The sequence below is a fragment of the Cebidichthys violaceus genome, unplaced genomic scaffold (genome assembly GCF_023349555.1).
Source record: "Cebidichthys violaceus isolate CVI_PGR_0920_01 unplaced genomic scaffold, fCebVio1.0.p SCAF_141, whole genome shotgun sequence".
Taxonomy (NCBI): domain Eukaryota; kingdom Metazoa; phylum Chordata; class Actinopteri; order Perciformes; family Stichaeidae; genus Cebidichthys; species Cebidichthys violaceus.
In genome coordinates this window covers 46015-72880 of record NW_027176309.1, presented here as the reverse complement: position 1 = coordinate 72880, position 26866 = coordinate 46015, and the positions used below count along the sequence as shown (strand labels likewise).

The 26866-nt window shown below is 49.7% G+C and overlaps 3 protein-coding genes and 1 long non-coding RNA gene across 7 annotated transcripts; 2 read left to right on the top strand and 2 right to left on the bottom strand.

Annotated features, from left to right (window-relative positions):
- Window positions 1-1466: 1466 nt before the first annotated feature.
- On the bottom strand, window positions 1467-6640 carry asap1a (ArfGAP with SH3 domain, ankyrin repeat and PH domain 1a). The gene is given in 12 exon segments (XM_068709245.1): window positions 1467-3033; window positions 3132-3196; window positions 3267-3339; window positions 3820-3969; window positions 4367-4613; window positions 4693-4800; window positions 4908-4975; window positions 5158-5273; window positions 5353-5438; window positions 5952-6138; window positions 6308-6423; window positions 6617-6640. Coding segments are annotated over 12 exon segments (1245 nt in total). The 3' UTR covers window positions 1467-3028.
- On the top strand, window positions 6504-8651 carry tmub1 (transmembrane and ubiquitin-like domain containing 1). Its single transcript, XM_068709259.1, has 3 exons — window positions 6504-6762; window positions 7269-7802; window positions 7907-8651. Exons 2-3 carry the CDS (start codon window positions 7312-7314, stop codon window positions 8256-8258), a joined length of 843 nt encoding a protein of 280 aa, XP_068565360.1. The 5' UTR covers window positions 6504-6762; window positions 7269-7311; the 3' UTR covers window positions 8259-8651.
- A 797-nt stretch (window positions 8652-9448) lies between these two features.
- On the bottom strand, window positions 9449-24484 carry LOC137871455 (dynein axonemal heavy chain 17-like). 4 transcript variants are annotated; one of them, XM_068709255.1, is made up of 22 exons: window positions 23752-24484; window positions 22961-23169; window positions 22286-22472; window positions 22102-22201; window positions 21931-22016; window positions 21625-21750; window positions 21381-21524; window positions 21208-21294; window positions 15214-15381; window positions 15011-15127; window positions 14412-14662; window positions 14134-14326; window positions 13869-14015; window positions 13691-13796; window positions 13483-13586; window positions 13299-13418; window positions 13068-13211; window positions 12770-12928; window positions 12441-12677; window positions 11868-12037; window positions 11604-11737; window positions 9449-9559 (listed from the first exon to the last, which is right to left on the bottom strand). In XM_068709255.1, exons 1-22 carry the CDS (start codon window positions 24097-24099, stop codon window positions 9546-9548), a joined length of 3351 nt encoding a protein of 1116 aa, XP_068565356.1. In that variant the 5' UTR covers window positions 24100-24484; the 3' UTR covers window positions 9449-9545. The 4 variants fall into 4 exon arrangements, with proteins under 4 accessions (XP_068565356.1, XP_068565357.1, XP_068565358.1 ...); XM_068709256.1 differs by lacking the exon at window positions 21625-21750; XM_068709257.1 differs by lacking the exons at window positions 15011-15127; window positions 15214-15381.
- Window positions 24485-24742: 258 nt separating this feature from the next.
- On the top strand, window positions 24743-26073 carry LOC137871448 (uncharacterized). Its single transcript, XR_011102808.1, has 3 exons — window positions 24743-24972; window positions 25588-25644; window positions 25920-26073. It is a non-coding gene; the product is annotated as an uncharacterized lncRNA (long non-coding RNA).
- Window positions 26074-26866: the final 793 nt, after the last annotated feature.

Below are 26866 nucleotides of genomic sequence, written 5' to 3'. Positions count from 1 at the left end.
AAATAATGAATAAAAACTGTCGCGCGTGTGTGTGTGGGGGGGGGGGGGGCTCACTACCGCCCCCTGCTGGTCAGGATGATCAAGACATTGACCTCATTTGACCAGTAGAGTTCATTTACTCACTGAAGCAACACATCCCTTAAAATCAGCTTAATTACCCCTTATTAACCTCGTAATAACATCTTAATAAAATCTTTATAACCTCATAATAACCTAATTACCTTTAATAAAATCTTACTAACTTTAATTACTTTAATAAAATCTTAATAACACCGTTATAGGACGTAGTGTTGGCGTGTTGTGGACGTAGCGTTGGCGTGTTGAGGACATACTATTGGCGTGTTGAGGACGTACCGTTGGCGTGTTGTGGCTGTACCGTTGGCGTGTTGTGGACGTACCGTTGGCGTGTTGTGGACGTACCGTTGGCGTGTTGTGGACGTACCGTTGGCGTGTTGTGGACGTACCGTTGGCGTGTTGAGGACGTACCGTTGGCGTGTTGAGGACGTACCGTTGGCGTGTTGAGGACGTACCGTTGGCGTGTTGAGGACGTACCGTTGGCGTGTTGAGGACGTACCGTTAGGGTGTTGTGGCTGTACCGTTGGCGTGTTGAGGACGTACCGTTGGCGTGTTGTGGACGTACCGTTGGCGTGTTGTGGACGTACCGTTGGCGTGTTGAGGACGTACCGTTGGCGTGTTGAGGACGTACCGTTGGCGTGTTGTGGCTGTACCGTTGGCGTGTTGAGGACGTACCGTTGGCGTGTTGTGGCTGTACCGTTGGCGTGTTGAGGACGTACCGTTGGCGTGTAGAGGACGTACCGTTGGCGTGTAGAGGACGTACCGTTGGCGTGTTGAGGACGTACCGTTGGCGTGTTGAGGACGTACCGTTGGCGTGTTGAGGACGTACCGTTGGCGTGTTGTGGCTGTACCGTTGGCGTGTTGAGGACGTACCGTTGGCGTGTTGAGGACGTACCGTTGGCGTGTAGAGGACGTACCGTTGGCGTGTTGAGGACGTACCGTTGGCGTGTAGAGGACGTACCGTTGGCGTGTTGTGGACGTACCGTTGGCGTGTTGAGGACGTACCGTTGGCGTGTTGAGGACGTACCGTTGGCGTGTTGAGGACGTACCGTTGGCGTGTTGTGGACGTACCGTTGGCGTGTTGAGGACGTACCGTTGGCGTGTAGAGGACGTACCGTTGGCGTGTAGAGGACGTACCGTTGGCGTGTAGAGGACGTACCGTTGGCGTGTTGACAACATACCGTTGGCGTGTTGAGGACGTACCGTTGGCGTGTTGACAACATACCGTTGGCGTGTTGAGGACGTACCGTTGGCGTGTTGACAACATACCGTTGGCGTATCCCGGACGTATCGGCAACGTTTCATTGACGATACGTATTGTTTTTGCGTTTGAGTGATGATGGAGATATTTAGTAAAATGAAAGTCCTGCAGATCTTTATTCAGACTGAGGGTAAAACATTTTAATCATACATCTGGATACGTGCAGACGGAGCACGAAGCTTCGTCACACCAACTTAAAAACAATGAATTCCACATAAATTGCTGTTTTCACATCTGTTTAGGGAGGTGAAGTAAATCCAGGCGGTGCTTTGAACCTCCACACGTCTCATTGCTGAGTAACGGGCACTTTGTGAACCACCTGCTGTGGACGGCTGACAGCATTAACCATGACGTAGCATGTTAGCATGTTAGCTCTCCAGCTCTGCTAACAAACTGATGAGTGAAAATCCAGAAATGTTTAGTTTTTAACTTGATAAGATTATTGTTGCCGAGTCATTTTCTTGTGTGAACAACATGCTAAGTAGCTAACAGACGAAACAGTATTCATCTTCAGTTAGCAGCAGCATTAGCAAGCTAACATTAGCACACTGTGAACATGACTCTGGTCTGATCAATGTTAATTAAGACTGTTGATGATATTTAGACGTATAAAGAATCCACCAACAAAACGAAATGTCCGTCCACTCACTTAAAAACAACAATCCCTTTATTATCCTTAAATATGTTTGAAGGGTTTGTAATGGATTACATTTACGGTTTAAGACTGATTAAAGACCTTTCAATGTATAAATGACGAGTCTCTGTTTGCTGTTAACCCTTAAAAGACCTTTAAACTACACAGAAAGACCATTAAAGTAGTTTAATATGTTACAATCTATTAATGAGTCACTTTAAATAACTTAATTTCGTCCTTATGAGTATATTGATGAAAGGATTAAGTTCATATATAAGTTAACATGTTCTATACATATTTAGTTTATGTTTCTAGGCTGTGAGTAATTCACTGCATTAATTAAAGTTTAATTAAAAACAGATTATCAATCAGCATCAATTGATTGCTGTCAGATCACGACCGGTTGTGTTGATCTCTCTGGTGGACCACAGGGGTCCCTCCTGGGCCCTCCATCACTTACATTTCACATCTGGGTCTCATTATTGCAGCTCTCCGATTGGACGATTCTTACAGCAACGCATTCTGGGACTCGTAAATACAGGTCATACAGGCAAAGTTTACAGAGTCGATTCAGAAAGGTTAGAGGAATCTGGAGAGAAGGAAAAGTGACTGAGACATAAACCTGAACTTAAACCTGAACTCCACGACACATTTAAAGTCTACTGGTCTGACTCATAAAACCTTCTTAAGGTTGAAGAAACACCTTGAAAAATGTCGTGTTTTTTCATGTTTTCTTCTATATTATAAATATGTAAATTATGACCATTTAGAGTCAAACAGACCATAAAGCAGGGTATGCTTTTGGGGCGGGGCTACACAGTGATTGACAGGTCTCTAGTAGACCATAAAGAAGGGTATGCTTTAGGGGCGGGGCTACACGGTGATTGTCTGGGTCTGCATGCTGGGTTGCTATGGTAACACTGTTGGTTCTATTTACAGAGAGGACTCCCGTTGGTCAGCTGACTGACTGGTCGGGCCTCCGAGGTGGTCAATCAGAGAGGATGTGAATGAAAGACATCGGGAAGACGCCTCTCCTCTCTGTCTGTCCCTCAATGTGTTCAATCTGAGACAAGAAGGGTTCATTAGTCCTACAAATACTCATTTATAACATTATATGTGTATCAGTGTGGTCCTTGGGGTTCGCCGGCCTTGTGGTCTCACCTTTCTGAGGTAGTTTGGGTAGAACTCTGGGTCCCAGGGTGGACTTGGTGTTGCTGGAGGTCGTGCTGGAGAAGGTAAAGCTCATCCGTTACATGTATTTGTTACATGTTACCTGCTCATTTGGAGAGTAAATACCTCTGCTGCTGGATCCCCTCAAACTTGTTGGCAGGTGACGTCCTGTTTCCGAGTGGGGGGGTCATGTCGCTTCCTGTGTGAAGACAGAGAGAGAGTTCATATGTTGGGAGGGTTTCTGGATTGTGTGGTGCTGCTGAGTCGCTGCATTCTCACTGTAGCGGCGTTCCGTCGGTTTTGTTCAATATTAAGCCGCAAATGAGCTGCCGGCACAGTGACTTCATTTCCTCACGCGAATGACAGGAGATCGTTTAGTTCTTTTCCGTTTGTCTTTATTTTGCAGCAAAGCTTTAACTAAAGAAACAAACAATATTCTCTGTCACACGGTAGAAAAACTATGTGCTCCCATGTCTAATGCAGCTCTTCGTTTGCACCTGCTGCCGCCATGACGTCATTAAAACACGACACAAGGGAGCGTCAATCGTTAACATAAATGTCTTTCAATATATTTTACATATCTTAGTTCCTACACAATGAGCATAATACAGAAATTAAATGATAAATATTCCCAAAATTCCAATGAAATAATATATACACCTGTGGCTCTTACACTCACCTTTACCTGCTGGTCCCTGCAGGACTGGGCTGGGGGGGTCAGACAGGGTGCGCTTGTGTCCAGGTGGAGGTGGAGGGGGTCTCTTCTTCAGGGTGGAGCTTCCTCCTCCTCCGCTGGTCTGGGAGGTGACAGGGAGGGAGGTGGGCGGTCTGGCGAGGGAGGAACCAATCAGACATCACTTTAGACCAGCAGAAACCAAACCCCCAAAACCATCCAATCCCAGTAACAACAGAACCCCCCAGAACCAGCTGTTCTCAACCACTGGGCCAGTCAGTTGTACTCTGACTTTTTTAAGAATCAGTCGATGCAAAAGGTTGAGAAACCTAGTTGAACACCACATAGATGTAGAGTCTGGATCTCCTCTCGGACCACTAGAGCCCCTCAACATATTTTGGATCACCTTTGAAGTCCTCTGAAACCCCTTCAAGGGAAACTTTGCTCCTCTGCTGGAGGACGGGAGGGAGAGTTCTGGGAGAGACTTCTGTGGAGGAGAGCTGTGGGGGAGGAGAGTTCTGGGGTTAAGGACCACCTTCAGAAACATGTGTCTCGGTCTCACCTTTCTTCTGGCTACTGGCAGCTGGCGAAGGTCCTGAGGTGTCCGGCCCGGTGGACGGAGGAGTGCCGGAGGAGGTGCTGTAGACGGGGTTGGCGAATGCCCCGTAGGACAGACGCTGCTTATCCCTGTGAGGAGGAACAAAGGAGGCCGGCAACGAGAGCTTCTCCTGAGAGGAACCGCTGGAGGACGGACAGAAACTCTGAGGACGGAGGGAGCGCTCCTTCTTCATCGGACTGGGCTGCAGGAGGAAACCAGAGGTAGAAGTTACAGCAGGTCATTATCACTCAAACAAAAACCAGTTGATCCGTCTCAGTTACTTTGTCGTCCAGCTCGTCGTCGCTCTCGTCCAGTTCATCCAGTCTGAGGTTCCAGTCGTATTCCACATGAACATGAGGGTTAAACCTGCCAGAGACCACCTCCACCAACTGGGACACACAGAGGAAGAGTTAAATAAAAGAACAGGGTTTTGTTTTGGGTTAGTGATCCGGAGACTGTGGTTCTGGTTCAGGACACAGTCCTTCACGTTTCCTACCGGTTCTTCACACTGGGAGTCCTTCAGTCTGCGGGCAACGTCCAGCGGCGTCTCCCTGCTCTGAATGGCTGAGAAGACACAGGACAAAGACAGGTTTGTAATAACACAACCACGGAGCTAGGCTAGCAGTTTCCCCGAGTCCAGTCTTTGTTGCTAAGCTAGGCTAAACACATCCGTGGACACACAGCTGATCTACATGTATGAACCTGGACTGGTTCTTGAAGTGAAGATCTTCATTGTGAGTTCTTACTGATGTGAAGGTCTGGTTTTCCTCTCAGCAGCAGTTTCACACACTGTGGTTTGTGGTACAGACAGCAGTAATGCAGAGCGGTGTTTCCTCCGTCCGTCTGTCCATCCAGGTTTACGCTGCAGACAGACGACACACACATCAACACTCAAGACATTCGGTCGGTGATCGTATCGGCACCCTTCACTCACATCGTACCTGTTCTGAACCAGGAAGTCCGCCAGGTGGAGAGAGGAGGGATCAGCTGTCCGAACACAGTAGTGTAACGCAGTCTCTCCTACTTCCTGAACAACAAACATCCGACATGTCAAGACAAAAAACAACCTGTCAGAGATTCAGCATGGTCCAACCCCTTCAAAGACCTCCCCATTATCCCAGGAACCCCCTACTCTAGTACTACTGGAACCCCCTCATGGACTCGTAGAAATAGTCCTGAGACGTCTTAAAACTCTTGGGTCCCTGAGAGAAAACTCTATCTCCTGGATGCCCCCAAAGCCTCCTAAGAAGTTAGACCTAAAACCCTTTTAAAATCATGTAGACACTTCCCCTCGAGGAGCCCTGATCCCTCCTCAAGCCCCCCAGAAGGCATCGAGGATTGAGAGAACCTCCTTGAGAAGCCCCTGTGTTTCCCCTAAGAATCCTGGAAACTGTCAGAGATCTCTGGAACTACCTCAAAGTCCCTCTGAAGGTGCTAGAGTCCACGAACTCCTTGGTGATGCCTGGAACACCACTCCAAAACCCCTCTGGACACCTTCTGGACCGACAGGCCTACCTAATGATCGACCGGTCCAACCCACCTTGCCTGGTTCAGGTCCCGGCTGTAGCAGCTCCACCCCCTCAGCGTACAGCTAGATGGTTGACAGCAGGTCTCTGGATCGCACCGCGTCGTTCACCTCCTTCATCCTGCCGGTGGTCGTGGAGACGGTGCGCCTGGCGAACCTGTGGTCGATGTACTTGGCGTTGATGAACTCCTTCCTCACCGTCCTGCCGACAGCAGCAGGTTCATATATATATATATATATATATATATATATATATATATATATATATATATATATATATATATATATATATATATATATATATATATATATATATATATATATATATATATATATATATATAAAAAATCAATATACATAAAGACACTCACATGTCGCTGGAGGCCGTCGGCTTCAGGGACAGAGACGGTAGGCTGGACTCTATGATCTCATTGAAACTACAGTTCCCAACATTCTTAGCAAGCTGACAGGAAGGAACAATGAAAAACTGTTTCCATTCAGTATTTTAATAATCAACATTACTTAATTATTCCCAGTTTACAAACTGTAGTTTAAATGTTTTTTCCATTATTACTACTACAATAATTATGATAATATTTATATAATAATGCTAATAATTAAAAGAACCATGACAGCAGCTTTAAACGTGTGTATTTCTGAGGTTCAGTTCCTCTGATGACCAGCAGGCCGCAGCAGCGCGTCATCGCTGCGTCAAAACCACAGAAGAAGACGCGGCAGCGGCAGAAGCCGGAAGTGTGGACGGACCGAAAAAGCCTGATTAGCCTGCAGGCTAACTCTCTGTGATGTGAGGTTTATAAGCTGAACAGTAAGTTTGTGTTTCATCTTATTCATCCGTAGCTTCTTTGATTAGCTCATAACGGACGCTGAGAGCTGTTAGTATGTAGCATAGCATGTAGCATAGCCCACTTCCGGCCCGGCTGTTAGCGGTTAGCTCAGACTTGTAGCATTGATCTGACTCAATAATAACCAGCTGATCACGTGACCTGCAGGTAACGCACACCTGAGTCCGTTATATTAGTACAACAAGCAGCGGTAGTAGAAGTACTTACAGCTTGTACTGCAGTCAAAGTACAAATACCACACTATAAATACTCTGGTACAAGTACTGTTAAAAGTACTGCATTCAAAAAGTTACTGAAGTATAAGTATGTAAGTACAACCAGCAGAATGTAGTAAAAGTAAAGTACTCGCATTATGTACTATTAGATAATCAATATTAGTATAGTACACACTAACCGTACGGCGTGTAGTGTACTCGATAGTAAAACCTTCAGTGTATTGTTGTTGCTAAGCCCCGCCCCCTTTGTGCAGGTGTGTGACCTGTGTTGACCTCAGCGGGCGTTGCGGGGGGGCGATGGCTCTGATTGAAGGAGTAGGAGACGAGGTGACCTTGCTGTTCGGCTCTCTGCTGGTCCTCCTGGTGCTGCTGCTCGCCTGGATCTCCACCCGCACCTCTGAGCCCCCAGAACACCTGTTCACCTCCACCATAGGCCCCGCCCCCTCACTGGGGACCAGCCCCGTCCACCAGGACAGCCCCCCCTCTTCATCCTCCTCCTCCTCCTCACCCTCCAGCTCTGTGAGTGACAGCTCTCTGACAGAAGCTCTACCCACCAACACCTCCACCCAGGAGGAGAAGGGGGCAGGGAGGCGGGAGAGGGGGGAGGAGGGAGGAGAAGAAGAAGGAGCAGATGGAGGAGGAGGAGAAGATGGTATCAGGAACAGAGGAAGAGGAGAAGAAGAATCTTCATCCTCTCAGAGGAACATGGTGGTCAGACTGAAGTTTCTGAACGACACAGAGAGAACAGCTCAGGTCAAACCACAGGACACCATCGGATACATCAAACGGTAACAAAGTACTACATCACCACTACATCACTATATCACTACTACATCACTACTGTAGGGGAGTGTTGGTGCTGGTTGTAACCTGTTGATCTCGACCCTTTCAGGACCTACTTTGCGGGTCAGGAGCAGCAGGTGCGGTTGATCTATCAGGGTCAGCTGCTGCAGGACGACGCTCAGACTCTGGCCTCCCTGAACCTGGTTCATAACTGTGTCCTGCACTGTCACATCTCACCGCACGCCGGTCGGGGGGGTGCGGGGGGGCCTCGGCCCGTGGACCAGGTGCAGGTGGCTCTGAACGTGGGCAGCCTGATGGTCCCCCTGCTGGTCCTCATGCTGTCGGTGCTCTGGTATTGTCAGATCCAGTACAGGCAGTTCTTCACCGCCCCGGCCACCGCCTCGCTGGTCGGCGTCACCATCTTCCTCAGCCTGGTGGCCTTCGGAGTCTACCGCCGCTAGCTGCTCTCCGATTGGCCGCTGCCTGTGCGGTGATGTCAGCAGCTGCGGCGGACCTCTGACCTCAGAGCCGGCCGAGACTTAAAACAGACGCCGATAGTTAATTTGTTTTTTGTTTTTTCTGTTGCCATGGAGACGGCGAGTGTTATGAGGACTTTAATTTGAATTAGTTTGTTTTTAGATCACGTTTCTCTCTAGGTTTCTCATCATCGTGCCTCTTTTACTTTCTGGTTTGTCTGGTTCCTTCTGGTCCTGAAGGTGTCGGACCAGTACCAGACTGTAGACCGGACCAGTACCAGACTGTAGACCGGACCCGTCTGTCTGCTGGATGGAAAGTCTTTTGTGTCAATTACAGCTTTTGAAGAAAGAAAGAAATTCTATTAAATCATTTATTTATCTTGTTGTGGTTCTTTGCGTCTCTGGAACTGAAGCATTATTAAAGTCCGTTTACTCTTTAAAGTTCGGAGCATAGACCCGAGGCGCCGGCTCGGTCCGGATGTTCACTCTCTCAGACTAACCCTCAGAGTCCCAAGAGGTTTGACAGAAGACAGAGGTTGAACATCTGGATTGAGACTGAGGCCAAATCCCAACGTTCTCCCTGGACCCTGAACCCTGAACCCTGGAGGACTCACTGACGTCAGCTGGTGAGTGGTTGAGTGTGAGAGGAGGACTAATGGTGTAAATATGAACGGGACAGCACTCTGCTGCAACGTATCACGTTACCATGACAACGACAACAAATAAGATGAATAACTGAGTATTTCATACGTTGTCCTGATTTGAACGTCTTCAGGCTCTTTCCTCACTAGATGAGGTCATTTCATATCATCGATGACTAAATCAAATATTTGATGAATGAATAAATAAATATCTGATTTAAAGTTTATTTTATGTTCCATCTTTAACCCTTAATGTTTCTGAGTAAATATAATAAGACAGCTGAACACACTGAGCCGTCCTCTTTGTTACCCCATGTTTAACGTCACGTTGCAATGACTTGTGGGTAATTCCCTTAGGCTAAGGGTTCATAAAGGGCTCAACATGTCAGAGAGCCTCAAACACTCGATGATGTGACAGTGGGACAGAACTAGACCCTCACGGACTTCGCGGGAGCGCGCCTCAAAGTCTGTGAGTCCGTAAGGGGGACGTTGGGATTTGGCCTGAGACTCGCTACAGAACACACTTAGTTCACGTTGAGGATCAGCATCAGAGACACTTTTAATCGTCACACGAAGCAGTGAAATAATACGTCGACTGTTCCAGGAGTCTTCTGAGTCAGCTGTCTCCTCTTCAGGTGATCAACTCTGCAACAGAAACAACATGACCTTCATGAAGGACGTCGCTCCACAACGACGACTGAACCAAATCTAAACCCGAGGACCATAATGACGCGTGTGCAACAATAATACCCGATAATACTGAAACCACTGCGGCTGTAACGGTTTGTGTGTTCGTGCCGAACGGTTCAAGGTGCTGCATGAATATGAAGGCAAATCACTGTCGAGATCCACGCGCTCTAATCAATCAGCCGCGCTCGGCTTTAACGAGCGCTTTTACATCACTTTACTCCGCTCGCTCGCTTGCGAGTACTGTTTCTGTTTGACAGTAAGTGGGCGGAGCCAGTCTCTGTTGTATCTCTACATCTATTGGTTACAGTCGTCGTCTTCGGACAGACGGATATCACTGTGACACAGACCCTAGGTCTGTTAGAGGTGGTTCTCAATCCTACACTAAACACTAAACACTACTCCACTACTCACCATGTTCTACATTTGTCTGACAGGTTCAGTGTTCAGACTGTAGAGGCTGATGAAATACAAACTATGTTAATAGTGTTTTGAAATACAATAATTCAAAATGTGTTTCTCTTGTAAATGGAGTCAAGTTGCTCAGATTGATTTAAATTCACTCATCATTCTATTACAGACAATGTGTGTTTGATAGTCAAACAGCTCAAAGAAGCTCTTTGATCTGAATTGATTCAAACATGATGTGATCATATTTAATCATACTGGTGTGTTTACAGAAGAGATATCATGGAGTTGTATATAATATGAGCAACAATTTGGACCCGCTCAAGGATCTGGATCCAGGGTTAGGAACCACTGTTTCTATATGAACTGTTTGCCCAACTTCAATCACTGACAAGTAATTAGTGGATGAAAAGGTATTCAGATCCTTCACTGCAGTAAACGTACTAATACTGATGAAACAATCCACTACCAGTAAATACCTGCATTCAAAACCTTAGTCAAGTATGTTATTATCAGCAAGATGTACTTTAAGTGCAGAAAGTAAAAGTACCCGTGCAGTAAGATGTACATTATTTGCCCCCGACCTGTAGTGCAATCTGAAAATTTCCCCCTAGTCTGTGTCACAGTGATATCCGCTCAGTCCAAAGACGACGATTGTAACCAATAGATGTAGAGACACAACGGAGACTGGCTCCGCCCACTTACTGTCAACAAGAAACACAGAGCGACTGAAAGAGTGAATTTTGCTGTAAAAGTGATGTAAAAGCGCTCGATGAGGCGGTTCACGATGAGGCGGTTCACGATGAGGCGGTTCAAGATGAGGCGGTTCACGATGAGGCGGTTCACGATGAGGCGGTTCACGATGAGGCGTTTCACGATGAGGCGGTTCACGATGAGGCGGTTCAAGATGAGGCGGTTCAAGATGAGGCGGTTCACGATGAGGCGGTTCACGATGAGGCGGTTCAAGATGAGGCGGTTCACGATGAGGCGGTTCAAGATGAGGCGGTTCAAGATGAGGCGGTTCAAGATGAGGCGTTTCACGATGAGGCGGTTCACGATGAGGCGGTTCACGATGAGGCGGTTCACGATGAGGCGGTTCAAGATGAGGCGGTTCAAGATGAGGCGGTTCAAGATGAGGCGGTTCACGATGAGGCGGTTCACGATGAGGCGGTTCACGATGAGGCGGTTCACGATGAGGCGGTTCAAGATGAGGCGGTTCAAGATGAGGCGGTTCACGATGAGGCGGTTCACGATGAGGCGGTTCACGATGAGGCGGTTCACGATGAGGCGGTTCAAGATGAGGCGGTTCAAGATGAGGCGGTTCACGATGAGGCGGTTCACGATGAGGCGGTTCACGATGAGGCGGTTCACGATGAGGCGGTTCACGATGAGGCGGTTCAAGATGAGGCGGTTGGCTGCGTGTGTTATTTACAGAACACGGAGTAACTACATCGTGACACAGACAGGTGTGTGAACAGGTAAATAAACTACAGAGATACAATGAAAAGAATACAACTTTCACACATTCTTTAGACGGTGTCATGTGACTTCCTGTGTCGGGCAGGTGTGGGCGGAGCTACAGTGGTGTCACTACCTAGCTGAGCTGAAAGGTGTTCAGGTAGCTCCACTCCTGCAGCTTCCAGCAGGAAGATGGTTTCTGTCAGAGGGAAGCTGGATGAAGGTGAAGACTCTTCATCATCGTCACGATGGTGAGTCACCTGCTGCAGACTACACACACACACACACACACACACACACACTTAAGAGCTTCTGTCCCGCACCTTTTAAAACTTAAGAATCACACTTTGCTCCAGGTGGTTTAGGTAGACTGGGTTCAGCAGGTCTCAGGTGGGCTCACCTGTCCCTGACTGAGTCCAGCAGGTACTCCGTGTACAGGTGTTTCCACTCATGTACAACTGACAGCAAGGAGTCTTTGAAGGTTCGGAGGTCCACCTGCAGCCAGCTGTGCAGAACGATGACGTCATCCAGGTGAGTCACCTCTCTGCTCAGTCTGTGGAGAGACTCGATCTGAAACAGAAACACCTCTCTGCAATAAAACACCTGGACAGGTGTGTCTCACCTCTCTCTGCAATAAAACACCTGGACAGGTGTGTCTCACCTCTCTCTGGATTAAAACACCTGGACAGGTGTGTCTGACCTCTCTCTGGATTAAAACACCTGGACAGGAGTGTCTCACCTCTCTCTGGATTAAAACACCTGGACAGGAGTGTCTCACCTCTCTCTGGATTAAAACACCTGGACAGGTGTGTCTCACCTCTCTCTGGATTAAAACACCTGGACAGGAGTGTCTCACCTCTCTCTGCAATAAAACACCTGGACAGGAGTGTCTCACCTCTCTCTGGATTAAAACACCTGGACAGGAGTGTCTCACCTCTCTCTGGATTAAAACACCTGGACAAGAGTGTCTCACCTCTCTCTGGAAGTCCTTCAGGGTGGGCAGGGCCTCCTCCACCTCCACCTCCTCGTCTCCCAGCTGCCTGCTGTAGGTCAGGAACTCCTGCATCACCTCCCTCCTGTCGCTCTGCCACAGGTACGCGTACCTGTCCAGCCCTGCCGACAGACGCTCCGCCTCCTCCTTCACCTGCAGCAGGCGATGCATCACTTCCTGTTCCAAGGCAGAGAGATCCGGACTCTGCTGCAAGGACACCTGACAGACAGACAGACAGACTATTTTTCAGAAACAGCAGCCTGCAAAGAGTGAGTGATGTCAGAGTGATGTCAGAGTGATGTCAGACTCACCTGGTAGTTGCCGTGGCGTCTCTCAGAGACCCTGAGAGGCAGACTGGCTGCTGAGTAAACGCTCTGCAGGAGGTCAGAGAGGCCGTCGCCCACTGACGGCTCAAACACACTTCCTGTTTCCTGCAGCTGCAGACTGACCGTCAGAAACACACTGCAGCTCTGCGCACACACACACACACACACACACACACACCCACACACACACACACACACACTTTAAATCCAACAACATATTGATGACAGAGAAGCCGTCGTGCTTTGAATTCCTCAGATTCCAGGTGTGTCCAGGTGTGTGTACCTGTGGGTTCATGTTGTCCAACAGGACAGTCAGAGATCTGAGCACCAGCTGGAACAGTCCATCCTGGACTTGGTCATCGATGTGGTCCAGATACCTGATCCAGGACTCAGAGGAGACTTCAGCTCCGTACAGACTCCTGTTCACCTGAGAACACAGAAGAGTCACATCAGCAGCAGCAGCACCTCCTCCTCTACTCCTCCTCCTCCTGTCTCTCCTCCTCCTCCTCCCTACCTGAGTTAACCTGAGCACCTCCTCTCCCTCCTCTCTGATGCGTCTGTAGGTCTGCTCTGTGTCACTGACCTCCAGCAGTGAGTCACCTGAGCACTGCAGCAGATGAAGCTCCGCCCACTCCTGCAGGAGAAGAACCTTAGCACCGGTTGCTAACGGCTAACGGTGCTGATAGATCCACTCTGACCTGTGTGACGCGTGTCACGGCGGCCATGTTGGCTCTGGCCCGGCTCACTGAGGAGTGGACGAGCAACAGTCTCTCTCTCTTCTGCTCCACCAGCTGCTGCACACCTGGACACACACACACACACACACACACACACACACAGTACAGGTAGAGAGACCAACCCACTGCATTATAACCTGTGAGTCCACCGAGTCGTGTGACGTGTCACCTTCACTGTTCCAGGTGTATCCCTGCAGTTCTAACAAGTTCTGGTTCAGGTCCTGCAGCTGATCCCGGATCAGAGGAAGCTCCACCGGCAGGACGTCACTCGCTACCTGAAGGAGGAACCACAACCTGTCACCTGACCCTCACCCTCACCTGGACTCAGCTGGGTGACAGCAGCGTACCTGCTGGTAACAGGACACCATGTGACTCAGGCTCAGGCAGCTCTGTGTGATGTCATCTCTGCAGGTGAAGAGTCGAGCAGCGTGGGGGCGGAGCTCCACATCTGACTTCCTGCTCACGTACCTGAGCTCCTTCAGTAGCCCCTGTATCTGCACACACACACACACACACACACACACACACACACAGACAGACAGTTAAACCAGGTAAAGTGTGACGAGCTTCAGCCAATCACACGGCCTCTTGTTGGGTTTTCTTGTGACTGACCGTGTGGCTGCAGTTAACTCCCAGCATGCCTGGCAGGTTGTTCTGTATCAGAGGTTGTTTCAGGATGAATTCACAGTCAGAGTCCAGCAGAGAACTCCAGCTGGACCTCACTCGGTCTGTGAAGTCCTGCAGGAGGTCCACGATCTGCTGGAACCTCTGCAGGACCAGCTGGGAGGCACCCGAGTCCAGGTCCCTGAACACAACACAGAGACTGAGTCCAGGTCCCTGAACACAACACAGAGACTGAGTCCAGGTCCAGCTTTCAGTGGTCCTCTTACAGCTGTTGAAGCGTCCTGTAGTGGTCCAGAGAGTTTTCAGCTCTCAGTCTGAGCTGTTGAGTCCAGCAGAGTCCGGCTGCAGCAGACGGAGTGAACCTGCTGAATGCGTTCGGTTCCTCTCTCTCACTGTAGAACAGCACCTCGGTCTGATCCAGCTCCTCCAGGACCAGCTCCTCCAGCCGGGTCAGGTGAGGACGCAGCTGATCCTGGATCAGAGGACGGTCCAGGAGAAACCCGAACATCTTCACCAGCTGAAACAGATCAGACCAGACCAGATCAGACCAGATCAGACCAGATCAGATCAGACCAGATCAGAACAGAACAGACCAGATCAGAACAGAACAGACCAGATCAGAACAGACCAGATCAGAACAGAACAGACCAGACCAGACCAGATCAGATCAGACCAGAACAGATCAGAACAGAACAGACCAGACCAGAACAGACCAGATCAGACCAGAACAGAACAGACCAGAACAGACCAGATCAGAACAGACCAGAACAGATCAGACCAGACCAGATCAGAACAGACCAGACCAGATCAGAACAGACCAGACTAGAACAGAACAGACCAGTACTGTGTTGGAGTTAGAGGGTACCTTTGCTCCTGAGGAGGAGGTGCAGCAGTCCTCAAAGGCTCTGCTGAGGACCGACACCAGCCGTCTCTCCAGGTCTGAGACCTGAAACCAGAAGTGGTTCAGGTGCAGCTGGAAGCTCTGAGAGGAAGAGGAGGAAAAAGAGGAGGACTCACACACAGCTCAGGATCCAACAGGAAGCTCCTCACACATCACATGACCGTCACCTGGTCTTCAGGGTCGGTGGGGTCACAGGTGGAGTCACACAGAACTATCACATGACCCAGGAAGTCCTGATACACCTGCTGGACCACATCAGTCCACATCCGCCCTCCAACACCAGACAGGACCGCAGAGTCCAACTTATGCAGCTTCAGGCTGACACTGAACACCTCCTGTATGAGGAGAGGAGAGGGGAGAGAGGAGAGGAGAGGAGGGAGGAGGAGGGGAGAGGAGGAGGAGGGGAGGAGGGGAGAGGAGGAGGAGGGGAGAGGAGAGGAGAGAGGAGGGTTTGGGTTTTAAAGTTCCTTTATGTCACTATTTCAGTGAAACCAGAAACATTCTAAAACATTTGAAAAGCAAAAAAATGGGAAAAAAAAAAAAACTTCAAATAAATCAAAACAAAACAAAAATAAACAAGTTAAAACACCAAAAAACAAATAAACAATCTATGTCAAAGATCAATACATTCAGAAGTTCACCACCAGCTCTCCAGCAGCACCCACTGAGCACAAAATGCTCCCAGTCGTCCATCTGTCCCTGAAGGCCTTTAAATTGTCCACCGTCTGGTAGTAGGTATGCTCCACCCTGAGCCGGGCCTTCAACAGACCCTCCAGAACTCTTACTGGATCTTCACTGCCGGCACCCCTAACCCGATTCTTGCGTGTTAGCCAGATGGCCAACTTGGCAGAACCAGATAAAAAGTTAATCAGAGTGTGGACAGCCTTCTTTTTTACACAGTATTTTGGACAAAAGATGAATAAAGTGAAAGAAAAGTCTTCTCCGAGACCCTGAAACCACCTCTTTAGACGTTCCAATAGTCCCGAGAGCCGAGGACATTGAACAAACGGGTGCTCCAGGGTCTCGGTCCGAGAGCAGAAATCACACTCCTCACCAATGTGTGGATCCAGGTGTGCCCGGTATCTGTTCGTGGCTACAGCTCCATGCACAACCCTCCACTGGAGGTCTGCTGTCCGCTTCTCAACGGGCAGCTTGTACATGCACTTCCAGCTGCCTTTCGGGGAAAACTCTGGGCCAAAAAACTCGGTCCACCTCGACTCCTTCAACCCTGCCGGAGAGCGCAAGTTCACAACCTTTACACAGATTTCACAAATTGCCTTCTTTTCTGCCACCTGAAACTTGTCCAGGCGAGGGGTTGTGAACGTCAGCAGCTTGTTTCCTCCCCCCTGCCAGTCGCCCACAGCTGGGGCAATGAGCAGAGTGGGGGGAGTGTACTCACTCTCTTCATCCCACTGGTCAGACAGAGTACAGTTTCCTGCAAACGCTCTCAGGTGTTGTGGCAGGGCGGCACAGACCTCCTCCACTACTCTGTTGATCAGCCTGACAGACGTGATGTTGGCCTTCTGCCTGAAGGTGACCATGGATGCTGCCGTCGCTGACATCTTCAACAAATGCCCCAGTTTAGTACAGCCGGCTTGTCTTAGTTGTGTTCGCAGGCTGGCAGACTGCAGCGTTTGAGCCCTGATGAAGCTGTTGAAGAACAGAGGTTCCTCCAGCAGCCACACGCCTGGAGTCTCCTCAGCTTTACGCAAGGTGGTAAAGATCTGCCACGCCTGCAGAACAGAGCTGTAGAATGGCGTCAGCCCGGCCAAGTCCACTTTCTCATGTTGTAGGAGAAAGAGCTGCTTATCATATCCCAACCGCCCAGCTCTCCTCAGCAGCAGTCTAGCAGTTTCCATCCAGGTAGGGCCACAGCCATAGAGCAGCTTTTGCGCAGTCCTGAGTCTGAATGAGGCGATCCTCGACTGGATGTCAATGAGGCCCTGCCCTCCCTCTGCCACAGGCAGATAAAGGCCTGCTGCACGAATCCAGTGCCGGCCAGACCAGAAAAAGTCCACTACCAACCTCTGTATTTCTGCTATGAGGCCTCCTGGAGGCGTCAGCGCGATGAGTCTGTGCCACAGAGTCGAGGCAACCAAGTTATTAGCAACCAGAACTCTTCCCCTATATGACAACTGGGGTATCACCCATTTCCAACGAGAGAACCGAGCACACACCTTCTCCTTGACTCCCTCCCAGTTCTTTTTCTGAAAGTCCTCAGAACCTAAGAACACCCCCAACACCTTTAGGCCTCCTTTTCCCCACTGAAGACCTCCAGGCAGGCGAGGCACCGTCTGATGTCTCCAGTGTCCCACCAATAAGTCTTCAGATTTACCCCAGTTCACCCGTGCAGATGAAGCCCTCTCATACAGCGACAAAATATCCTGCAGACATTGAACATCTCCCTGGTCCCTGACGAAGACGTTTACATCGTCAGCATACGCAGATACGGCGAGGGGACGACAAAGACTGGAGGACCCAGGCAGTGCCAGACCACTGAGCCGACCCCTCAGCCTGCACAAGACAGGCTCAAAAGCAAGACTGTATAATTGGCCTGAGATCGGACAGCCCTGCCTAATCCCTCGCTGTACCGGGATCGGGCGACTCAGCCCAGCTCCCATTTTAACCATACATACCGCACCACTGTACAGCAAACCCACCCAAGACAAAAAACCATCACCAAGCCCAAATGCCCTAAGTGCAGAAAAAAGATAGGAGTGATCCACCCTGTCGAACGCCTTCTCCTGGTCAAGTGAGACGATACCGACATTGACATCGTGAAATTTACAAACATCGAGCACATCACGAATCACAAAAATGTTGTCCATCACTGTCCTGTCTGGGATACAGTATGTCTGATCACTATTTACAATCACTTCCAAGTGTTCTCTCAGTCTGTTAGACAAGGCTCTGGAAAGCACCTTATAGTCAGTACACAGCAGGGCCACTGGTCTCCAGTTCTTCAGAAGGGCCAAGTCTCCCTTCTTGGGCAGCAGGGAGAGTACCGCCCGCTGGCACGAGACCGGAAGTGATCCAGTTTTAAAACATTCCAACAAAACACAATGTAAGTCAGAACCGATAATGTTCCAGAACTGCTTAAAGAAATCCGTGGAGAGGCCGTCGATTCCCGGAGTCTTCCCTGAAGCCATCTGGTTCACTGCAGCCGTCAGCTCCTCCAGCGTCAGCTCTCCGTCCAGCGTAGCCCTCTCTGCTGGACTGAGCTGTGGAAGACCCTCCAGGAGCTCCTTACGGCTCTCTGTACAGCACTGCTCCTCCCCAAAAAGAGCAGCGTAGAAGCCCGCGGCATGAGTCCTCATCTCCCTCTGGTCGGTGGTTATCCTGCCTCCTGGGAGCTTCAGACAGGTCATCCGCTTCCTCTGCGCCACCGATCTCTCCAGGTTGAAGAAAAACGAACTAGGGGCGTCCATGTCCTTCAACTGGAGAAAACGGGACCTGACCAGAGCTCCTTTCACTCTCTCCTGCAGGAAGGAGCTCAACTCCATCCTCCTCTCCTTCAGCAGTTGGCCCACACTGGGATCTGGGTCTCTCTGGAAGCCTTCCTCAATGCTCTTTATGTTAGCTTCAAGGTCCTTGACAGCAGACTTGACTTTAGCGGTGGCGTTTGAGGTGTACTGCTGGCAGAACACACGGATCTGTGCTTTTCCGACCTCCCACCACTGTTTTAGAGAACTGAAACAAACTTTTTCAGTTTTCCACTGCTGCCAAAGAACCCCAAAGCTCTGACAAAAAGTTCTGTCCTGTAGAAGTTTGTTATTAAAATGCCAGTAGGAGTTAACCCTTTCACCCGGTGAGGTTATCAAGCCTAAGCTGACGAGGTGGTGATCGGTGAACCCGACTGGACTGATTGTGCTGTTTTTCAGTCTGGAACTGAGACTGTGCGAGATGTAGATTCTGTCCAGCCTGGCTGCACTTATCCTGTCGTTTCTGACCCTGACCCATGTGTACTGCCTGTTTTGTGGGTGTTTTACTCTCCATGCGTCCAACAGATCTAGGTGTGCGATGACGTTGCGGAGACTCTGAGCTGACAGTGGGTGTGGTTCCTCACTGTTCCTGTCTATGGTGAAGTCTACAGTGCAGTTGAAATCCCCTCCGATGATCAGTTGCTCCTGATGGCAGCTCTGCAGTTCGTTTTGCAGCACAGTGAAGAAGCGTGCTCTTTCTGACCCCTGATTCGGTGCATATATATTCAGGAAGCAGTAAAGCGAGCCCTCTATCTCCGCCCTCACCATCAGCAGACGACCCTTCACCACCTCAGTGACAGACAGCACTGTTGCATTGGCTGCTCTTCTAAACAGCACGGCTACTCCGGCACTGAGATTGGTGCCGTGGCTCAGGGTGCATGAGCCCTCCCACCATAGACCCCAGTCCACTTCATCTGATGGAGTGGTGTGAGTTTCTTGCAAAAAGAGGATGTCCAACCTTTTTTGATTTACAACTTCCAGTATTAATGCTCTTTTCTGTCTGTCCCTCCCACCATTGATGTTTAAAGACCCTAAATTAAAGCTCTGCATTGAAAGGTCAGAGGAAAGGAGGCAGGACAAGAGCAGAAATAAGCAGTGGAAAGTGGAAAACCCCGTGTGACACATGATCATGTTAAACTGTCTTAGTGGTTTTAACCCTTTTACTTTTTCTTACTTTCCTCAGGGTTGTGATGTGTTTCTTTAGACGGAAGCGCTTTCGTTCATCTAAAAGGTCAAAACCCACCTGTCTCTGCACCACCCCAACAGAGCGAATGAACTTCTCAGTGTCACCGAAATATTCACTCACTTTTACAGATCTTTTGTAAGTTACGTCCAAAAACGAGTTAATGTCCTCTAGTGAGTACAGATCAGAGCTTTTAACGCACGCTTCAGAGTTAGATGCAGTATCTGATTCACTCTCCTCCTCCATGTCCGCTCCTTCACAAGACAGCTGGCTGTTGGACACAGACCCTACACTCTGTCCTTCATCTAAGCCTATGGTGTGATCTCCACCTGCAGCACCTGTGGCTGCCTCTTCACAGAGTTCTACAGACTGAGGTGGTGCTTTGGTACCAGATGCAGTGAGGTTCTGCACAACCACAGGAGCCTGCAGGTTGTGAGCCTGACCCTGATCCTCCTTGTCGACATTTTTGTTAACAGAAGACGAGGAAGCGCCGCCGGCGGGATCCGCAGCGCCGCGGCCGGAGCCGCGAGAGCAGTCACGGTCCCAGCAGCGACCTCTCAAGCCGCGAGAACAGCCGCGTCCGCGGCAAGGGCCTCCGTGCTTCTCTGCTGCTTATGCGGACACGCGAAGCGTTTATGTCCCACATCCCCGCACTCAAAGCATTTGAGCTGTCCCGAGCTCGCGTAGACCATATAGGAACCCTCCCCGTGTTTCACCCTGAAGGACACCTCCAGTGTTTGTGCAGGTGTCTCCAGGAACATGAAGACCTGCCTCCTCAGCGACAGCACATGCTTTAGTTTGGGATCCTTGCATCCCAAACTTACCGTTTTAAAACTGCTGGCAAACTTTCCAAACCTGCGCAGCTCGTTTTCCAGCAGGTCGTTCGGTATAAACGGCGGAACACCGGACACGGTGATCCTCGTAGACAGCACTGAGAGCGGAGACACCTGCACAAAGCTGTCCCTGAGAAACACGCCGCTCTCCACCAGCTTGTGGACAAACGCCTCGCTCGTCATGAACACAACCACGGCTTTATTCATCCGGGATGAAAACGAGAGGTTGTTGTGTCCCACCTGCTCTCCGACAGCCAGCAGCACCTCCTCTACCGACACGCTGCTGTCCGGTGGGACTATCCGGACTCCCTGCCGGATTGACGGGGGTGGCGTCTCAGAGGACGCCATGCTCCCGAAAAAAAGTTAAACAAAACCACTATCACGCGTTATTCTACCGGTAAACACACCCTGCCTCTTACCTGATCATGTGCACACACCGAGGAAGTGAGGAACAATCCCAAAACTGTAAACATACGATCAAAACTCCACACATCCACTGCTCACACGTCCACCACGCACACTCACACTCACACTCACACGGAACCGGAAACGAGGAGAGGAGAGGAGAGGAGTCTGTGTGTGTGTGTGTGTGTGTGTGTGTGTGTGTGTGTGTGTGTGTGTGTGTGTGTGTGTGTGTGTGTGTGTGTGTGTGTGTGTGTGTACCTGGATGCTCTGCAGGTGTAACAGGAAGTGGTCCAGGTTGAAGAAGACCAGGTTTGAAGGGAAGTCCCAGTTGTGAGTGTCTCCATCCTGCAGAGAGAAACCAGAAGAATCCTCAGACCTGGACCTGGACCAGGACTCTGTGTACATGTCTGTGGTGTAGACATGAGGGGTACCTGCTCCAGCTGGGTCCTGCACCGCCTGTACTCCTCTTTGAGAGTCTGAAGGGTCCAGATCACCAGTGTGACATCATCCAGTCTGGGACCAGAATCTGACCCCAGACCAGACATCACCTCCTCCTCATGAAGGAACCTCCTGCTCTGTAGACCAGGAAGGAGGAGCACAATCAACTGGTGTGTGTGTGTGTGTGTGTGTGTGTGTGTGTGTGTGTGTGTGTGTGTGTGTGTGTGTGTGTGTTACCATCTGTATGAACAGGTTACAGATCTCCTGCAGCAGGACCACTACCCTACAGGGTCTACGGTAGAACTCAGACCTGATCCACAGCTGTCTCACCTCCTCCATCAGAGCAGCCATGTTGTCCCCCAGCTGTCAATCACACACACACACACACACACACACACACACACACACACACACACACAGTGATGATGTCACACACACACACACACACACACACACACACACACACACACACACACACACACACACACACACACACACAGGTGATGTCACAGTAAACCCCTGGAGGACCGGTCCATGAGGTACCTGCTGGTAGTCCATCTGCTCCAGCTCCTCCAGCTTCTCCTGCACAGAGTCCAGGTTCACGGTGAGGTCCTGGGCCTCGTCCAGACCTGAGGGGACCAACAGAGACGGGTCAGAGGACTGATGTGGTTCTGAGGACTCATGTCCCACATCGATGGAGACCTCCTGTCTCACCTTCCTGGACCTCTGAGTACAGGTCTCTGAGACTGGACCAGTACACGCTGTCTGCTCTCTGGACCACAGAGACCACCTGCTGGGCTCTGCTGCTCCTCAGCTGGACCAAGAACCAGAGGAAGGACTTTATATCACTTTATATCATTAGAATACTACATCATAAGATACGATTATAATAGTGGACCTGCTGCTGGATCAGGTGCAGGTTCTTCAGTCTAGTCCTCCAGAAGTTAAACTCCTCTGAGGGAAGCGGATCCAGTCCGTCCAGAACCGGCTGAGACGAGTCCTGCTGCAGGAAGTCTGAGACCAGCTTCACCCACTCTGTGATGGTGGTGTCACAGGAGTAGAGCAGCTTAGTGTGTGACAACTTCCTGTTAGAGAGAAGAAGAAGAAGAAGAAGCTTCAGTGTTAGAGAAGAAGAAGAAGAAGCGTCAGTGTTAGAGAAGAAGAAGAAGAAGATGATGAAGAAGCTTCAGTGTTAGAGAAGAAGAAGAAGCGTCAGTGTTAGAGAAGAAGAAGAAGAAGATGATGAAGAAGCTTCAGTGTTAGAGAAGAAGAAGAAGAAGAAGTGTTAGAGAAGAAGAAGAAGATGATGAAGAAGAAGAAGCTTCAGTGTTAGAGAAGAAGAAGAAGCGTCAGTGTTAGAGAAGAAGAAGAAGAAGATGATGAAGAAGCTTCAGTGTTAGAGAAGAAGAAGAAGAAGTGTCAGTGTTAGAGAAGAAGAAGATGATGAAGAAGCTTCAGTGTTAGAGAAGAAGAAGAAGAAGAAGCGTCAGTGTTAGAGAAGAAGAAGATGATGAAGAAGCTTCAGTGTTAGAGAAGAAGAAGAAGAAGAAGAAGAAGAAGAAGTCTGTCGTACCCCTCTTCAGTGTCGTCGGTGAAGGTGTTTCCATGAAGCTGGTCCTCATGAAGAGCGTCGGGATAAGTGAGGAAGGTTCCTCCTTCCATCTGAGCCTCCATCACCAGCGCCTCGTTCCTCTGCTGCTCCGTGGACCTCAGAGCCTCCTCGGCTAAGCCCACCACCCACCTTCTGCTCGTCTCTGGGTTAATAAGCAACGGGCAGGTCACCTGAGAGCAGAGAGGACTCACCTTTAAAACCTTCAGCCTGGACGTCCTGCAGGTACAGCAGCGTTCTAACCAAAGGGATTGAGAACTGTGGGTCCTGACCCAGTGTTTGGAAACCTGTTAGCCTTAGCTTCAATTAGCTAAAGCTAACAGTTGGCCTTATCTTGAACTAGCCATAGCTCACAGCTAGCCCTAATGTTGGCTCATCTTAAATTAGCCATAGCTTTAATATGGCTTATCCTGAATTGGCCAGTTAGCCTTAATCTTAAATTTGCCATATTCATATTAGCCTTATCTTAAATTAGCCTTAGCTTCCAGTTAGCCTAACTGTTTGCCTTAGCTATAATTAGCCTTAGCTTCCAGTTAGCCTAAATGTTAGCCTTAGCTTGAATTAGCCGTAGCTTCCAGCTAGCCTTAATGCTAGACTTAGCTATAATTAGCCTTAGCTTAACCTTAATGCTAGCCTTAGCTATAATTCGCCTTAGCTTAGCTAGCCTTAATGCTAGCCTTAGCTTAATTAGCCTAGCTTAGCTAGCCTTAATGCTAGCCTTAGCTTAATTAGCCTAGCTTAGCTAGCTGTCCCACCTCCTCAGAGACAGCGATGATGAAGCTCTTGGCGTCTTCTCCCTCAACTTCTTGGATTATTAAAATCTTTCGGACATTTTCTCTCGTGATGACTTCTCGACCCGATCTGGAGACGCAGATCACTTTAGTTTGGACATTTTTAGGGGGGTCCAGGTCGACGGAGAGTCCTCCATCTTCAGGGTCCTGACAGAGGAACAGGTTCTTGTAGTCCGGAGTGTTGAAGAAGGTGCTGAAGATCACCTGGGTTTCCTCCTCAGAGACAAACTGCAGCCATCTTTCCTCCTCCAACCGGAAGCTGGTGAGGGTGAAGCTCCGGACGGGATCCAGCCGCTCGTCTCTGGCGTCCATCTTTATCTTCACACTTTCTTCTTCTCTTTATCTTCACACCTTCTCCTGCTTGTCTCCACTCTCTCATAAAATAAAACGGGTGAAAACTTCATAAATCAACCGTTTTTGTTTTTTTTAAATAACGGTTGGTGATGCCTTCACTGTCTTTTCTCAGTGTCGTAAATATGAGAGTTTCAGTTTCATTTTGTATTCATATTGTAGCAGCTCATTTTAAAGTGACTAAGAGGAACTTTAACCTGGTCCTGAACCAGTCTTCTTCCTCCTCCTCATCCTCCTCATCCTCCTCTTCCTCCACCTCTTCTTCCTCCTCTTCCTCGTCCTCTTCTTCCTCCTCATCCTCGTCCTCTTCCTTTTCCTCTTCCTCCTCCTTTTTACTAGTTCACTACCTCACTTAGTGGGAGTGTGTAGGAGCTGGATTACAATTGGTCCAAACAGGACGACCCGCCCTACTTTCCCTCTGATTGGCTAGTACTCGTTGCCTTCGTTGGTTGATTGGTTCGTTCAGGCACGGTTAGGGTTGTGTCAAGGTGAGCCAATCAGAAGCAGAGTAGGGCGGGTCATGCCGCACCATGGCTCTGATCCACTCTGTGATTGGTTGCTGGATCGTATAAATACAACATCTCGCTAGTTTTTAACCACAGGAGAGTTTGAGAGCGTGAAGGTGGACGGAGATCAGCCGGCGCTACCGCTGAGAGAAGCGTCGATGATCGGGTATCGTGAATGTTACGGTCCGTCTGGTGTCGGTGTACTTTCACTGACTACTAAAGAGAACTATGAATGTGATGCGTTAACCGCTAAAGCAGCTAACGTTAGCTGCAGGGGCTAACTCCAGGCTACGACCGGCTCCGACCGGCTCCGATGGATCCGTTAACGGTAAGAAGTGATTCAACAAACGGACAAAGAACTGAACTGTGGCGGGAACATTTAGTCAAGATGGCGACCATAATGTGTTTGTGACGCTAGCGATATATTTAGTGAACACACTTACAGGTTTGGTTCCTTTGTTCTACCTGTGATTTAAGAAGTACTCTAATGTAGTAATACTACACACTAGAAGTACTCTACTTCTACTACTCACTCGGGGTGACCGTGGCTAAGTGGAGAGCAGGGCCGCCTTTCAATCGGAGGGTTCGATCCCCGGCTCCTGCTCCGCTAGTCTCATGTCAATGTGTCCTTGAGCAAGACCCGTAACCCCAAAATTGCTCCCGTAGCTGCGTATAGATAGATACTGGACTGTAGATACTGAGAAGTCGCTTTGGATAAAAGCGTCTGTAATGTGATGTAATACTACACACTGGAAGTACTCTTGAAGTGATGAAACGAAAGGCCGATTGAAGCCCCCCCAGCAGTCTGTTCACAGAGGGGGGGCCGTGACAAAACCGAGCTGAAGCGTCTTCTGATCCAGGATTCTGGTCCTGGGTTCTTCACCTGATCCGTGTACCTGTCTTCGCCTGTTCACCACCTCTGCTCTCTGATTGGCTCTGACAGAACGACCCCCGTGAAGCGGTGACATCATCGTTGAGGCTGTGACGTCACATGATGGCGGTGAGTGACATTTCAACACGCATCCAATCAGCTGAGTGGGCGGGGCTTAGCTCTGCTGGGAGATGATGTGAACAAAAGGCCGAATTGTAGCGCCCCCCCCCTCAGGCAGTGTGTTCTCAGAGAAGGGGGGGGGGGGGGGGGTCGCTGTGACAAAGACTAACCGAAGCGTTCGTCTGATCCCAGGTCAGCAGGGTCATGTGACTCAGGAGTCTTTATGTTTCCTGGTTGTTGTTGTTGTTGTTGTCTTGTTTTAAAGACCTTTTTCATTTGTTTAGACACATCTGGAAGCAGCTGCTGCCCCCTCCTGGACCACGCCAGGGACCTGGACCACACAGAACTCTGTAGAGAACCATGTTTATTTTGACTGATGTATATAAATCTCAATGTTATTGAATGAAAGTTGTTTTTAATAAAAAGTGTTAAACTCTTGATCGTGTTTCTGCTCAAACTATCAGCTCACAACTGGTCCTGGATCTGAGGGGGTACTAACAATAATGCCTCGTGGGGGGGGGGGTACTAATAATGCCTTGTGGGGGGGGGTACTAATAATGCCTCGTGGGGGGGGGTACTAATAATGCCTCGTGGGGGGGGTACTAATAATGCCGTGGGGGGGGGGGGTACTAATAATGCCTTGTGGGGGGGGTACTAATAATGCCTTGTGGGGGGGTGTACTAATAATGCCTTGTGGGGGGGTGTACTAATAATGCCTCGTGGGGGGGTGTACTAATAATGCCTCGTGGGGGGGGTGTACTAATAATGCCTCGTGGGGGGGGTACTAATAATGCCTCGTGGGGGGGGGTACTAATAATGCCTCGTGGGGGGGGTGTACTAATAATGCCTCGTGGGGGGGGTACTAATAATGCCTCGTGGGGGGGGTACTAATAATGCCTCGTGGGGGGGGTACTAATAATGCCTCGTGGGGGGGTGTACTAATAATGCCTCGTGGGGGGGGTGTACTAATAATGCCTCGTGGGGGGGGGGTACTAATAATGCCTCGTGGGGGCGGGTACTAATAATGCCTCGTGGGGGCGGGTACTAATAATGCCTCGTGGGGGTACTAATAATGCCTCGTGGGGGGGGTACTAATAATGCCTCGTGGGGGGGGGTACTAATAATGCCTCGTGGGGGGGGTACTAATAATGCCTCGTGGGGGGGTACTAATAATGCCTCATAGGGGTACTAATAATGCCTCGTGGGGGGGGTACTAATAATGCCTCGTGGG

What these genes read in the sequence shown, in the direction of transcription:
- tmub1 (XM_068709259.1), top strand. Translation starts at nt 7,312, where the DNA reads ATGGCTCTGATTGAAGGAGTAGGAGACGAGGTGACCTTGCTGTTCGGC. An exon ending in ACCATCGGATACATCAAACG is followed by an intron (nt 7,803 to 7,906) that starts GTAACAAAGTAC and finishes CGACCCTTTCAG; the next exon opens with GACCTACTTTGCGGGTCAGG.
- LOC137871455 (XM_068709255.1), bottom strand. Translation starts at nt 24,099, where the DNA reads ATGGACGCCAGAGACGAGCGGCTGGATCCCGTCCGGAGCTTCACCCTC. An exon ending in TACACCTGCAGAGCATCCAG is followed by an intron (nt 15,382 to 21,207) that starts GTACACACACAC and finishes CTCCTCATACAG; the next exon opens with GAGGTGTTCAGTGTCAGCCT. An exon ending in TGGACAACATGAACCCACAG is followed by an intron (nt 12,929 to 13,067) that starts GTACACACACCT and finishes GTGTGTGCGCAG; the next exon opens with AGCTGCAGTGTGTTTCTGAC.